We start from the raw sequence: 15,566 nt of genomic DNA on the forward strand, positions 1-15,566 counted from the left end.
TTTCAGCCAGAAGAGGATAAAACTGATATTCTACATTCTCAGTTGGTTGTGACCTAGCTTTATCCTATTATGCATTTAAAACTGATATTCTACATTCTCAGTTGGTTGTGACCTAGCTTTATCCTATTATGCATTTAAAACTGAGGGAAAATAATATTTTATTATTTGTTTAGCTCAACTATATTATACGATTAAGTAAATTAACTCTATTGATATGCAGAGCCTACATCATGTGACTAATTAATGCCAGTTTATTAACTTACTTTAGTCTGTTGACATATGCCAATATACATAGGGACAGGATAAAATATGTTGATTTATATGAACTGTAACAATCATCTAGTTAAAAAAACAGCAATACTTGTAAAGGAAAAAGAAAGGCTACCTTTAAAAATATAATAGAAATGTAAAAAATATACATTGGAATTATGTTAAAACTAAAAGTACTGGAAACTTTCTTTATAAAACAACTATATATTGTTTATGAGAAAAAATATTAATGACCAGTCATATATAAAATGGGATATATTCGTTTAAACATTTACAAATTTAATAAACGTTTAGATGGCCTAAATGAAACAATATCATTTAAATGTGTAAACATGACAGCCCTAGTTGTTGAGACATGAATATCTTAAGTAATCCCATAATTTTAAAATATTCTGCCAGAAACTAGAGAAACATTTCAACAAGAACTGACAAAAATTCTGAAATCAACTAAAGCAAATATCTCTAAAAGACTGAGTCACCAAGAAATTGTTGCCTTTTCTACCTTATACTTGTACTACATGAATGCACATTAATACACAAGAAGTGAAATTTAAATTTTATGAACATAGGGTAATTACAACACACTGTCTACAGAATTAGAGAGGAAACTGGCTGCTGACATTAGTCTACTCTGTTCAACAGCCACGTCTTTCCTGCTGAATGAATAACAAACAACTCACAAATCATGGTACGCTGGTTAAATTGGGAAAAAACATATCTATGATGGCCAACATACATGTACAAGTCATGAACCACTAGTTCAAATGGAAGAAAACATATCTATAGTGTTTGATATACAAATCATGTAATTCAATTATGCACTAACTTATTTCTGAATTTAGCTGTGAATGATGCTTATAGATACAAACCATATTATATCACGCTGAAAAGAATCTACAGAGCACTGTATTACGTTGAGACAGGCACATATATTTCTGTGATTCCACTGAATAATGAATGTCGGGTGTACGTGCCTATAAATCAGAAGCCGTCTGTCATTAGATTGGGTTTTTATGCACCTAACACAGACCTGTTTATATCAGTTGCTTTGTACCAGTAGTTTGGGTTTCTTGTCAGTAGTTGTAATAGGTGTATTAAAGGATTCAAGGCGAAAGTCATAAACAGAACAAGTGAACACAGTAGTTGTACAAATGTTACAGTGTGTGATTAACATTGTCTTACCGCATGTCAAAATGTTGTTGAGCTTTTGTTGGGGTTTTTTAAGGGTTTTTTAGGGGTTTTTCTTTTTAGGGGGGGAGGGGTGTACGTATTTTTATTTGAATGTAAATGTTTGTAGTAAGCTCCTTTTAGCTGATCCAAGGTTTATTGCTGTTTTGTCTGAATGTGTGGCATGCCTTTCCTGATCTTGATTTTAACACCAAGTGAGGTCCTCTGCTCTGTCCTGGGTTTTTTTGGACAGCGGAAAAAACCCCTGCTCACAATGAGCAGTACTATGTAGAATGCATAAAATTCCACACATTCCAGCTTTTTGTACATAGAATTTCCACCCTCATCTTGCAGTTTCCCTATTTCAATGCACGTTTGATCTATTCTGACCTTGATCAAATGGCTCACATCCTGACACTGATATGACACAAACTCTTATGTGACCACATCTTTTGAAATGCAAACACATAGTAAGCAAGGAAATCCATCCAAAAAGTATCCGAAAGCTTGAGATGAAGCTTTCGAAGACACTTGCAGATAGACATCGGCTATCTCAGCATTGCACAGTAATGGTGCATTGAGTGGAAGAAAAAAAGAAGGAAATGTTTTATTTAACGACGCAATAAACACATTTTATTTACGGTTATATGGCGTCAGACATATGGTTAAGGACCACACAGATATTGAGAGTGGAAACCTGCTGTCACCACTTCATGGGCTACTCTTTTCAATTAGCAGCAAGGGATCTTTTATATGCACCATCCCACAGACAGGACAGTACATACCTCGGCCTTTGTTATACCAGTTGTGGAGCAGTGTCTGGAACGAGAAATAGCCCAATGGGTCCACCGATGGGGATCGATCCTGGACTGACTGTGCATCAAGCGAACGCTTTACCAGTGGGTTATGTCCCACCCCAGACTGAGTGGAAGTTTCTGTGTCAAATAATCACAAGCAAATACATCCTCACACTGCTGTAGAATTCAGCAATTCTACTGTCCCTTACATGGTTACTTTCCTTTTTTGCTATGAATTCCATGGTAGCTTCAACAGTGACTAGTTCCTGATCTGTTTTCTGATTGTATTTCACTTTGTACTGAACTTGGTCAACACTTTTCCCCACTTTTCCCCAACAAGTGCACAAGGCTGATAAAGCGAAGCAAAAGTTTGCTATAGGCATATCTATATTTTTGTGATGAGAGTTTTTTGGTTTTTAGCCGATGCTAAAGAAAAACAGTCACTTTCATCAAGTTCCCGCTTTACAGACTCCATAACCCCGTTAAACAACTGGTTTTTATTTTATGTTGCACCATCTGCAAATGGGGTGTCTAAAAGGAAAGAGAGGACCAGTTTATACATTATTAGTTCCGGCAAACTTTGTATTATTTCGGACAACTGGTTCTTGTTTTACATTTTTTGCCGGAACAGAAGACAGTTTGTTAAAAAAAGAAAGGAAATAAAGAGACCCCAAAAGTTGTTTCCATAGTTTCCATACTTAATTCATAGAACATATTTTTTCGCATTTTCCATATGGATAAATCAAATAAGTAAACATGTCTGCCTGATATTAGATGAATGTGATGTGACGGAAAATGATGGTACCAGTCAAAATTAGTTCCAAGTTCTCGGCCTCCTGCAAGGTCAGCAAAATGGGCCAGACAAACGTATTGTGCATTATATTCTTTGGAAACATGTGGATACCATTAAATTATTGCGTTTGGTATGCATCTTGTCTGATCTGACCACTGGCCTCTTGTGATTTTTAGTTTATTATTGCAGGGCTCAAACATAAGGACGGCACCGACAGCAATTGCCGTCCTTGAGATATAAATTGTTGTAGGTAGAAAGCATAACCAACAACACTTTTATGTCGTCGGTAAAGCTTAGCTCCTCAGCAATGGCAAAATGTATACACCTGATGTACGTTATCTGTCAATATTTAACAGTTGTACATTTGAAATAGGTCTACATACACCAAAATAGCCTTTCAATAATGTTTATTTACTGCAAATGTCACTTTTTAAAAAATTGCCATAAGCAGGCTCAAAATTGCTGTCGGTTGAGCTGTTCCACCCATTGCAATTCTTTTAAAAATTGCTGTCTTTTGAGCTGTTCCACCCATTGCAATTCTTTTAAAAATTGCTGTCGGTGAGCTGTTCCACCCATTGCAATTCTTTTAAAAATTGCTGTCGGTTGAGCTGTTCCACCCATTGCAATTCTTTTAAAAATTGCTGTCGGTGAGCTGTTCCACCCATTGCAATTCTTTTAAAAATTGCTGTCGGTGAGCTGTTCCACCCATTGCAATTCTTTTCAAAATTGCTGTCGGTGAGCTGTTCCACCCATTGCAATTCTTTTCAAAATTGCTGTCGGTGAGCTGTTCCACCCATTGCAATTCTTTTCAAAATTGCTGTCGGTGAGCTGTTCCACCCATTGCAATTCTTTTCAAAATTGATGTCGGTGAGCTGTTCCACCCATTGCAATTCTTTTAAAAATTGCTGTGGGAGACAAATTTTTACGTTCGAGCACATTTGCGAAAATGTAAAATGAAAGTTTGATTGTTAATTATTTTTGCTGTGAAAATCTTTGCTGTTATGATATGTTGATTTGTGTGATGTGCACTCACTGTGGTGATGGTCTGGATGTGAGAGAGTTGACCAGTGGACAGTGTGACATCAGCCGACACAAGAAGCTGGGAAAACGACGTACACAGCGCAAATATCTCATACAGACAACTGGACACCTGCAGTTATACAAACATGGTAAAAACAAACACACTGGAACACAGGAACAATAATACACGAACAAACTAAACATGTATTCATTGTTAATAATTGTAAGAATATCGGTCTCTCTCTCCTTTTCTTTCGTGTCATTATTCAAATTACAAATATCAATTTATTACCATCTTAGCTTTATACAAAATATTAAATTTTGCATTTGTAAAAACGACACAACTAGAGCACAGTACTTTATTAATCACTAGTTATTACATGTCAAACATTTGGTATTTTTGACATATAGTCTTACATTTTTGTTTGAAGACACTACCAACGGCACATTTATTAATTAGTCATTGGCGCAAGCACCTCAGGCGAGCGTTCAATCGAGCTAAAGTAGCAAGGCAGGCCTCCGAAAATCGCAAGAGCGATCTTTTGGTTTGCACATCATACGAGACATAGGCCCACCTGTGGGGATTGTCTTTGAAAAATGCAGGAAGAGGCCGCAGCATGTAGGCATTGCCAATCTCAATACCACATATTTGACAACAAATAAATATTGTTTAAACCAAGTATGCATACAGACTTGGTTAACAATCAACAACCTCACAGTTAATATATAACAGACTTACTGACTTCATGTGCACAAATGACTGGGAGAGGAGACTTGTTAAAAACTGTTCATGTAAAACCTTGATGACTTCGAAATCCTGAGTACTATTAATCTTGTCCAACAGAATTCCAAACTGAGACTCTATGACATCAACCTGCAAACATCAAGAACACTGAAGCTACAATGGAATCATTCACTACATCAAAATAATTGTCGTTTTACTTTACAACACTTTACTTCTTTATCAAGTGCATCAATACAATGAAACAACAATTTAAAATGAAAATGAAAATGAAATTCGCAGAAAGAAAAAAAAAATCCCTTACTCAAATATTAATTCTCATAAAAACATGATGACAACTAGAGCACACTGATTTATTATTCATCAGCTATTGTCTGTCAAACATTTGGTAATTCTGATATGGTCTTAGAGAGGAAACCCGTTACATTTTTCCATTAATAGAAAGGAATCTTTTATAATGCACAATCAGACAGGATAGCACATACCACAGCCTTTTTTTATAATAGTCGTGGTGTACTAGAAACAGACCAATGGTCCTACCGATGGGGACTGATCCTACACTAACCGTGCATCAGGCGAGCGAAATACTTTATAATCAAGAGTTGTGGTCATCGCATGACATACCTGGAGATAGTACTGGAGATTGTCGATGAAGAACGCCAGGTGTGTCCGCAGTTGCCAAATGGCAGCCTCCTCCTGCTTCACGTTCGATGTTTTATTCTGCATCTGCAGAGACCAGCACTGCTGAAGGTGAATCTGAGTGCGACGCACGGCCAGGAGGAAGCGGAAAATATGACTGTATCTGAAAACAAACACACACAGACTGTCTACATGTACATGTATAGTCTGTCCCATAGGGAACACCTTTTTTCATCCTATAGAATTAACTACAGGTTATCTAGTTTCTAAATGGACACAAAAATAGTTCTTCTTATGTCAAACACAACTGAAATTATTGGTTATCTACATGTGTATTTTCTAAATGGATACAAAAATAGTTGTTATTTCCAAAACACTGTTAATTTTCTTATGTCAAACAAAACTGAAATTATTTACAAAAACATTCTTGTAGGATGGGATGGATAATAAAAACACATAAACATTGTAGTGTATATAAAAAACAGAAAGTAACAGAAAACATCTTAACCCTTATAAGGCTGCATTGTTTTTACAAATTTTCAAGAATTTGACCCATCATATATTTTTGATGATATCTCTCTTAATTGTTGGCATATTGAAATGAAATTATACACACACATATTATAACTACTACCACCAGGATGACAAGAAATACATTGGTTTTGATAAAACTTATCACTAAAACACGAAGATATAAGTACTACTACCACCAGGATGACAAGAAATACATTGGTTTTGATAGAACTTATCACTAAAACACGAAGATATAAGTACTACTACCACCAGGATGACAAGAAATACATTGGTTTTGATAGAACTTATCACTAAAACATGAAGATATAAGTACTACTACCACCAGGATGACAAGAAATACATTGGTTTTGATAGAACTTATCACTAAAACATGAAGATATAAGTACTACTACCACCAGGATGACAAGAAATACATTGGTTTTGATAGAACTTATCACTAAAACACGAAGATATAAGTACTACTACCACCAGGATGACAAGAAATACATTGGTTTTGATCGAACTTATCACTAAAACACGAAGATATAAGTACTACTACCACCAGGATGACAAGAAATACATTGGTTTTGATAGAACTTATCACTAAAACATGAAGATATAAGTACTACTACCACCAGGATGACAAGAAATACATTGGTTTTGATCGAACTTATCACTAAAACACGAAGATATAAGTACTACTACCACCAGGATGACAAGAAATACATTGGTTTTGATCGAACTTATCACTAAAACACGAAGATATAAGTACTACTACCACCAGGATGACAAGAAATACATTGGTTTTGATAGAACTTATCACTAAAACATGAAGATATAAGTACTACTACCACCAGGATGACAAGAAATACATTGGTTTTGATCAAACGTATCACTAAAACACGAAGATATAAGTAATGTTATGTTGTGTATGTTAATGGTAAAGCCGCTGTACTACATGTAACTAAAACTATTCTACACATACCAATATTTCATTTCAATATTTCATTTCAACTCATTTTTGTGCTTATATCTAATTAAGGTTCAAGCACGCTGTCTTGGGCACACACCTCAGCTATCTGGGCTGTCTGTCCAGGACAGTGGGTTAGTGGTTAGTGAGAGAGAAAAGGGTGTAGTGGCCTTACACCTACCCATTAAGCCCTTAATTACTTGCTCTGGGTTGGAGCCGGTACCAGGCTGCGAATCCTGTACCCATATACACCAGTCTGTAGTCCAATGGCGTAACCACTGCACCACTGAGGCCAGTCCTCACAAATAACTAGGGACAGCAGCTTTATAATTGAATACTTACGTTTCCAGAACAGCCGGGGTGAAAAATATATGCAGTGGCCACTGCACGGAGTAGGAAAGACTGAGTCTGCTCCACCCAGTTTCTACTGGAGCAATCGTAAGTTTATCAGTTTGAGAACTTTCTGAAAAATGTGAAAACACACCATATCCATATCAAGATCATAATAAGCTAATACACCTCGAAACATGTACATGTACATACCAACACTGAGAAGACCTACTATCTAGTCTGGATTAATTCATTAACTCTTTCACCACGATATCCAGTGCCTCTCAGCACGACAGGCCGGTTTAGCGGCTTGTAACACCTGTTCATATCTGGCGCCGAGTGACGCGTCAATATTATAATTAGACAAAATCTCACGCGACCATAGCTCCCATGTGACACACTGTAATGGCTGCGCCCATGTTCTAGCGAATTTTGAATGAGTTTTTCCAAGTTTATACTGATATTCTGACTGTAATTAAACATGAACCGAGGTGACGAAATTTCGTCTGTTGAAAACAATGGTTGCGATTCAGATGACGGGTTTTCCGATGGTGAAATGTGGGATAATATGGACTTTGGTGCATTTGATTTATTCGAGATTGGCGATCGTGAACGAAATGTCATTCAACATGGCAATTTAGAAGAAAATGATACCGATGACGAGTTACAAGATGACTTGCCACTGTTTTACCACGCGCCTGAGTTTACCTGGACACATGAGCCATATTCGGTTACCTGCAGATCAACGTTTACTAAAAATCCGGGGCCCGTAAAAGTGTTTGACGTCAACACAAACGCCATAGAGTACTTTTCGCTATTTTATTCCAATACAGTGTATGGAAAAATTGTGTAATTTACTAACATGAATGCCAAAAAAAAGCGTGATACAGATCCTGCTAACAATAAAGGTGTGTGGTATGTTTCTGTTGATGAAATGAAAGCTTATTATGGCTTGTTAATTTTGCAAAAGCATTGTAAATATATTTTTAAAATTATAACTGGAATGTTAATTAATTAATTATCCAACAAGAAAAACATTTGTACTGTTGTTTTTTTAAATTGCCAGTCCTACCTACTCAAATAGGTGAGTAATATGCATAGTTTACCTGTAATTACCAGATTTATACCTGTTGAATCTAACATTTTTAAAGTATTATTTTTTTTATCTAGACAGCCGTCCATTCACCTTTCTGGAAATGTATAGCCTATAACTAAAATTAATGATAAAACAAGTAGTTTTATCCTTTAACAAACATGATCATAAATCTGCTATTTAAACTCAGTGTGCAGGGAAGGTCAAAGCTGTAAAACTTACTGGTGAAAGAGTTAAACAACAAACATATTTTTGTCCTGCACAACATGAATCGATGCTATAAATACTGAACCAAACTAGAAAATTCACATTATTAAAATATCAATTATAGGTAACATAAAGTTCTTTGTATTTTTTAATACTGTAATAACAATATCAAAGTTAAAATATACACTCTTTAAAAACTAGTGAAGTTTGTTTTGTTGAATGACACCAGTGGAGCAAATTGATTAATTAATCATCGGCTATCGGATGTCAAACATTTGCAGGCTGTCCAGCACACCCTTATGAAAAGGTAGGACAAAAGTATAGGAACGAAAATATAGAAAACGTAGGACAAAAGTAGGAACATAGAAGGAAAAAGTAGAACTGAAATAGTATGTAGCAACATTATTCAAGCTCATACTGTGTAAACGAATATCATAAATAAAAAAGTGGTGTTATTGAGAAAATACTTGTTTTTTTATGTGGCGCTCAGTTTGTACCTGTATATTTTGTTCTATCCAAAATAATATGAATCGTATGTAACATAGTCACATTATACAGTTATGTAAAATTGTTCTACACATTAATTGATATATATATTTAAATGTACAGTAAAGACTGTCAGAAACAGCACTAAAAAACAGTGATGTGAGAGGCTAAAATACATAAAAACTAATGTGAAATAAAGACAATAACTCAAAACCCATGTACAGGCTCAATATTGTATTGCTACAACACCAGCAGGCCTTACTGGTAGTACTAAACCAAATAACTTCTGGCTGGGTCAAAGTTCGATGTGCACTCAACATTTGATAGAGAAGTGAACACCACAAGTCCTGTGATTGGTGATAAATGTGAGTGTGTTGGTTGTCAAAAAAAAAAGTTTTATCTGGGCAAAAAATTTATGCAATTTTATTTCATCTAGTACCACTGTGTCAAGTAGCCTCGTGCTTGAAACATGTATGGGGTTCCTGTAAAAAAAAGTACTCAAATTTTGTGTGGAACTAGAGTAGTCAAAGACGCTACCCGTATCTCAGAAATGAGCAGCTTGACCCCCAATTTTTACTGATTCACCTTAAGGCTTAGAGGTGGTACTGGTAGTATTTATATCTGTGGCGTTTATGTCGACTGATACGCTGCAGGTAGGAGTTTTAGCCACGTGTTACTATTGTCGTCTATGGGATTTGATTTGGTAGTGTACACCCTACTCAGCAGACAGCTTCATCTGAGTATTGAAGGAGCACACTTCTTAGGCAAAAGTAACATTTAACAATTAAATTTCAGCTTAAATTGACCTTCAGTGAGTAAATTTAATATGTTGTATTATATGGTGCCACAAATTGGGAGATAAATCTTGCTGCAATTTTTGTTTTTTAACTGCTGACTTTTATAAATAACACAAACAATATGCACACATTCGGAGACCAGACCGCATTTGGTAATTCTGACACGTAGTCATCAGAGGAAACCTGATACTTTTTTTCTAATGCCGCAAAGGATCTTTTATATGCAATTTTTCCACAGACAGGAAAGCACATACCACAGCCTTTGTCCAGTTGTGGTGCACTGGTTGCATGGAATGAGAAAACCCCCAATCAGTCGAATGGTTCCACCATGGTGGGTTTGATCCTATGATGCAGGCAGCTCAAGCGAGCACTGAACCGAGCTAAATCCAGCTGTGGACCAATCAGATTCAGAACGTAATTACCTCTCTTTTTTGTTTCACATCAATTAGGAGATAACCATATGTAGTTTTTAGATTTGCGGGTGTTATTGTCTATTTGATCCTGCAAATGTTATTTTTGACCGAAGGCATTAGCCTGAGTCACCTTTAATGACGTCATTAGCTTTCCGGGTGTTATTGTCTATTTGATCCAGGAAAAATAATGTAATTAACCAATCACAATACAGAACACACTTGCCGTCAGTTTACTATATCTGATTGATGAATTTTAACTTAAGACTAACTTAAATGTTTCATACAAACTAATTAACTGGTGGATTTTAAATTTTAAAGAAAACTGTAAAAGAATTATGAGAGCAACAAGTAACATACTTTTATTTGGTTTTGTTGCTGTGTCTACAGTAAGATGAAATCGTTGAATGAAACTCTCCTCTTCGAGATGGACACTTCTGGCTGCCTGCTGGTACGCCATGTTGATATCTGTCATTAACATAGAACAAGATATAAAATCAACACCAGCCTCAGTGGTGAATACATGTAGTTAAGCCATCCAACATTTGGCTGGTAGGTTCTGGGTTTGGGTCACAGTTCTGGTCACAGTACAAGATGTAAGATCAACACTGGTTAAGCTATCTATATACATATATAATCTAGAGTGAGTTTTAATGGCTCAATGCATGGTGAATATGTGCAGATGTGGGTAATTTTTGGCATGCTTCCATCAGAGAACTGTTCAAGCATGCCTGTCGTGGGCATAACCTCTGACTTCACCAGAGTCCTATCCAAGGCAGGGAGGGTATGGTGAGTTGTACGTAAGGCTACTTATACGCCAACTTTTCTCGCACTAACAACTGACCTTTAATGCACTGTCCAGGGTCCCGTTCCACAAAGTGATCTTAGCGATCTTAGCCCTAAGATCACCTTAAGTGCATATATTAGCTGTGCAGTTACGGTGATCTTAGGTCTAAGATCGCTTCATGGTACGGGGCCCTGGACCATAATTGGATATAAACTTGAAAATCAAGGTGAAATGAAATAAATTAAAGTAAAATAGACACCACTACAGTGAAACCTGTCTCAACCGGATCACGTCAGGGACATAATATTTATCCGGTTTATATAGGATCCGGTGTTTATAGAGGGTCACGTTTTAGAATACAGTTATTTCCCTTGACATCGGCATCAACTTCGTAACTATAAACAGCCGGCATTGGTGGCACAGTGGTTAAGCCATCAGACTACAGGCTGGTAGGTACAGGGTTCGCAGCCCGGTACTGCCTCCAACCCAAAGTGAGTTCTTAAGGGCTCAATGGGTAGATGTAAGGCCACTATATACCCTCTTCTCTCTAACTAACCACTAACCAACTAACAACTAACCCACTGTCCTGGACAGACAACCCAGATAGCCCAGGACATCATATTTGAACCTTAATTGAATATAAGCACGAAAATAAGTTGAAATGAAATAACTGTAAACAAACAAGTACGAGAACTGCCGAATGAATGTGACTGTCAGACTAATAATAATGTTGTTTTATGCCAATTTTGTTATGTATCTTTATTTATGAACCAACATTAAAACATAAATAAAAACAACAAATTTAAATGTAATTAGGTTTTACCACAATTAAGGTTGCAAAATGACAGATAATTCCACATGCCTACATTTAGCCTGTGGAAGGCTGAGACATTTTCTTTCTTTCTTAGCATTTTACTCTGTATGTCAGTATTTCACAGTGGTTTTAACATTACCATGTTCTGTTATTGCCGTAGGGTGGGTTTTAAACACTACCATGTTCTGTTGTTGCCGTGGGGTGGGTTTTAAACACTACCATGTTCTGTTGTTGCCGTGGGGTGGGTTTCAAACATTACCATGTTTTGTTGTTGCCGTGGGGTGGGTTTTAAACACTACCATGTTCTGTTGTTCCTGTGGGGTGGGTTTTAAAGGGACACACCCTAGTTACGGCTAGTTGTTAACCATTACGGAGTTGTTTTTCGCTATTAAACCCATTTTTTCACAAATAAAATTGCACTTTACTTACCGTTTATTATTTAGAATATACATTTCCATTCACCTGAAGTGTTTTATGGTAATCCTGGTAATCCTGGTGTTTGTAATACCACAAAATGCATTTTTCGTATTTCTGAAAAACGGACGCATGTTTGAGAAAAAATCGTTGAGCAGACAAGGTCTAATCTATTTTTAGACGGGATATTTCCATTTCAATGTCACAGACGTTGGTATACCACGTGACCGTTATCATTTTGGTTCGGTTTGTTTTCTCGTGCACAGTTCGTGCAATCAACATCCGATTTGTTGCTGTTCATTTGTGAGATTTTTCTTCACAGTTCGTGAACATTTTCAGTAACAATAAAGTTCAGACAAGTAAGTGTCTCAATACAAAACGTTACAAACAACCAATAATTTTGCTAAGTCCTACGATATCTGGAGAGGGGATACAAATTAACCAGGACAGAACAGTTGGAACATGTCCAGGAGAGGTGAAAAGAACGCACCCCAAGTCTGTGAAATTTGTCGTGATGTAGGCATTGTTGTGCTTCGAGTGACATCTACTGGTGACATCAGAATACAAACTTTCAAAATTATTTCAAGCAATTGGGACATGGGGATTCCCATGGTATTTATCGATATAAAACCTGCTTTTTCACTCCATTTGATAAAAACGTGATCTAAGTGTGTTACAGGTTTATAGATTAACCAAATTATAATTTATTTTCGCTGGATGGAACTAGGGTGTGCGGCTTTAAACACTACCATGTTCTGTTGTTGCCGTGTGGTGGGTTTTAAACATTACCATGTTTTGTTGTTGCCATGGGGTGGGTTTTAAACATTACCATGTTCTGTTGTTGCCGTGGGGTGAGTTTTAACATTACCATGTTCTGTTGTTGCCGTGGGGTGGGTTTTAACATTACCATATTCTGTTGTTGCCGTGGGGTAGGTTTTAAACATTACCATGTTCTGTTGTTGCCGTGGGGTGGGTTTCCAGGAGATGGCCAGCCTGACCGATGAATGCCACACAGAGCTCTCCACGACCCAGCAAGTAGAAATCTTTGACCATCCTCAGATGGCTCACAAGACCCGACTCTTTAACCACCAATGTCCAGAGACGCTGCACAAACAAAAGAAATCAGTACACTGATGATTATCTCCCTTACATGTAGAGCTGTGGCAGTGACTGACGATATAATTAATATGTAAATGCATTGATTTTTTTCTTTCTTTATCCGTGGTGCATATTAACTATATATAAAATTTGGTACCCCTAGCACTTGCAGTTTGTGAAAAATTAAAGCAAAATTCAAGCTAAATTAAAAACAAAACAAGAGTATTGGTGAAAGAAAGAAAGAATTTGTTTATTTAACGACACACTCAACATATTTTATTTACAGTTATATGGCGTCAAACATATGTTTAAGGACCACACAGATATTGAGAGAGAAAACCCGCTGTCACCGCTTCATGGGCTACTCTTTTCGATTAGCAGCAAGGGATCTTTTATATGCACCATCCCACAGACAGGGTAGTACATACCATGGCCTTTGATATACCAGTCGTGGTGCACTGGCTGGAAAGTGATCAATCTAATAACCCAGGTGAGTTCTCAACCACTCAGCTACATGTATATCACATCCTTCAGTAAGAAAACAGGAGTGATATGAACAAAACGTTCACTAGTGATCAATCTAATAACCCAGGTGAGTTCTCAACCACTCAGCTACATGTATATCACATCCTTCAGTAAGAAAACAGGAGTGATATGAACAAAACGTTCACTAGTGATCAATCTAATAACCCAGGTGAGTTCTCAACCACTCAGCTACATGTATATCACATCCTTCAGTAAGAAAACAGGAGTGATATGAACAAAACGTTCACTAGTGATCAATCTAATAACCCAGGTGAGTTCTCAACCACTCAGCTACATGTATATCACATCCTTCAGTAAGAAAACAGGAGTGATATGACAAAACGTTCACTAGTGATCAATCTAATAACCCAGGTGAGTTCTCAACCACTCAGCTACATGTATATCACATCCTTCAGTAAGAAAACAGGAGTGATATGAACAAAACGTTCACTAGTGATCAATCTAATAACCCAGGTGAGTTCTCAACCACTCAGCTATATCACATCCTTCAGTAAGAAACAGGAGTGATATGAACAAAACGTTCACTAGTGATCAGTCCACATTTACACATGTATTTAACAATATAACAGAGATTACCTCAGAGACACAAGTTCTGATCTGGTCAATTAAAGCTTCAAATGCCATACAGTTGAATTCTGGTTGTTTTGACAACTCGTGAAGATCCTTTGCAAATTCCCATTCTCGGTCTTTTAATATGGAATCTGAAAAAGAATATCACAATGAAAGTTGATGGCAGGACTTTGGGGCACCATCATTTTGCCTTCGTTCACTGCACGTGAGCATAACATATCTAACAATAATTTTGTGATATGTTATAGTTTCTAAATCTCTGGTACAGGTTTTCTTTTAAAACTTGAATTTAATATTTTGTCTACATTCATGAAAAATATAAACATACAAAGCCTTCTAAATTACATGTATCTCCATATATGGAGGAATGGTTAATTTTGGTAAATGTTGCCAGAACAACTGGCTTTCAAAACTAGGGGTGTAACGAATGAATGAATGAATGTTTAACGACACCCCAGCACGAAAAATACATCGGCTATTGGGTGTCAAACTATGGTAAAGGCAAACAAATAAAGTGATGTTCAACATCAATATAAAAATTCAACAGGTAAATAAAAATACAGTGTAAAGGACTGTGCAAAAATACAAATATCAAAAATAGATACAATTAAAATTTTGACTAAAAGTCAGTACCTCAAAGAAACTGTAATAAAAGTTCTGGATGGAATCGAAATTATTCCACCACATTACGTTGGCCAAATATATCTTTTCGAGTTTCTTTGAGATAAGTACATAGCTGCACCAAAATGTGGCATATACTGTCAGAGTACACTGACAGTGGTCACACTGAGGTGGAGGATCCCTCTTCAAGATAAATTAATGGGTTAAGTAAGTATGACCGATGCGAGCATGACACAAGACTATTTCATCCTTCCTGCACTGTCTATGGCAGGACTGCCACTCTCCCAAAACTGGCTTGATAGCATGAAGCTTGTTCGAAATGGAGTGTAACGAATACAATACAAATATTATCACAAATATGTGGTGAGGGATACAAATATGTATTCACATCTATGAATACAAAAGTTAAAAGTTTTTGCACAAAGGAAGAACATTGTCTATTGTCTAATCCAGAATCTTATTCTTTTTAAAGAACACTAACT

At 36.6% G+C, this 15,566-nt stretch overlaps 1 protein-coding gene across 1 annotated transcript in view; it reads right to left on the reverse strand.

Annotated features, from left to right (window-relative positions):
- LOC121383293 (gamma-tubulin complex component 4-like) overlaps window positions 1-15,566 on the reverse strand; it is a 60,906-nt gene that overhangs the window by 8,533 nt on the left and 36,807 nt on the right. Inside the window, exons 8-14 of the mRNA XM_041513222.1 lie at window positions 14,470-14,594; window positions 13,197-13,353; window positions 10,595-10,702; window positions 7,254-7,374; window positions 5,414-5,591; window positions 4,787-4,921; window positions 4,061-4,177 (exon numbers count right to left, since the gene is read on the reverse strand). Coding sequence (XP_041369156.1) covers window positions 4,061-4,177; window positions 4,787-4,921; window positions 5,414-5,591; window positions 7,254-7,374; window positions 10,595-10,702; window positions 13,197-13,353; window positions 14,470-14,594 — 941 coding nt within the window. The remainder of the gene's footprint in view (window positions 1-4,060; window positions 4,178-4,786; window positions 4,922-5,413; window positions 5,592-7,253; window positions 7,375-10,594; window positions 10,703-13,196; window positions 13,354-14,469; window positions 14,595-15,566) is intronic.

The sequence above is a fragment of the Gigantopelta aegis genome, chromosome 2, assembly GCF_016097555.1.
Source record: "Gigantopelta aegis isolate Gae_Host chromosome 2, Gae_host_genome, whole genome shotgun sequence".
NCBI lineage: Eukaryota > Metazoa > Mollusca > Gastropoda > Neomphalida > Peltospiridae > Gigantopelta > Gigantopelta aegis.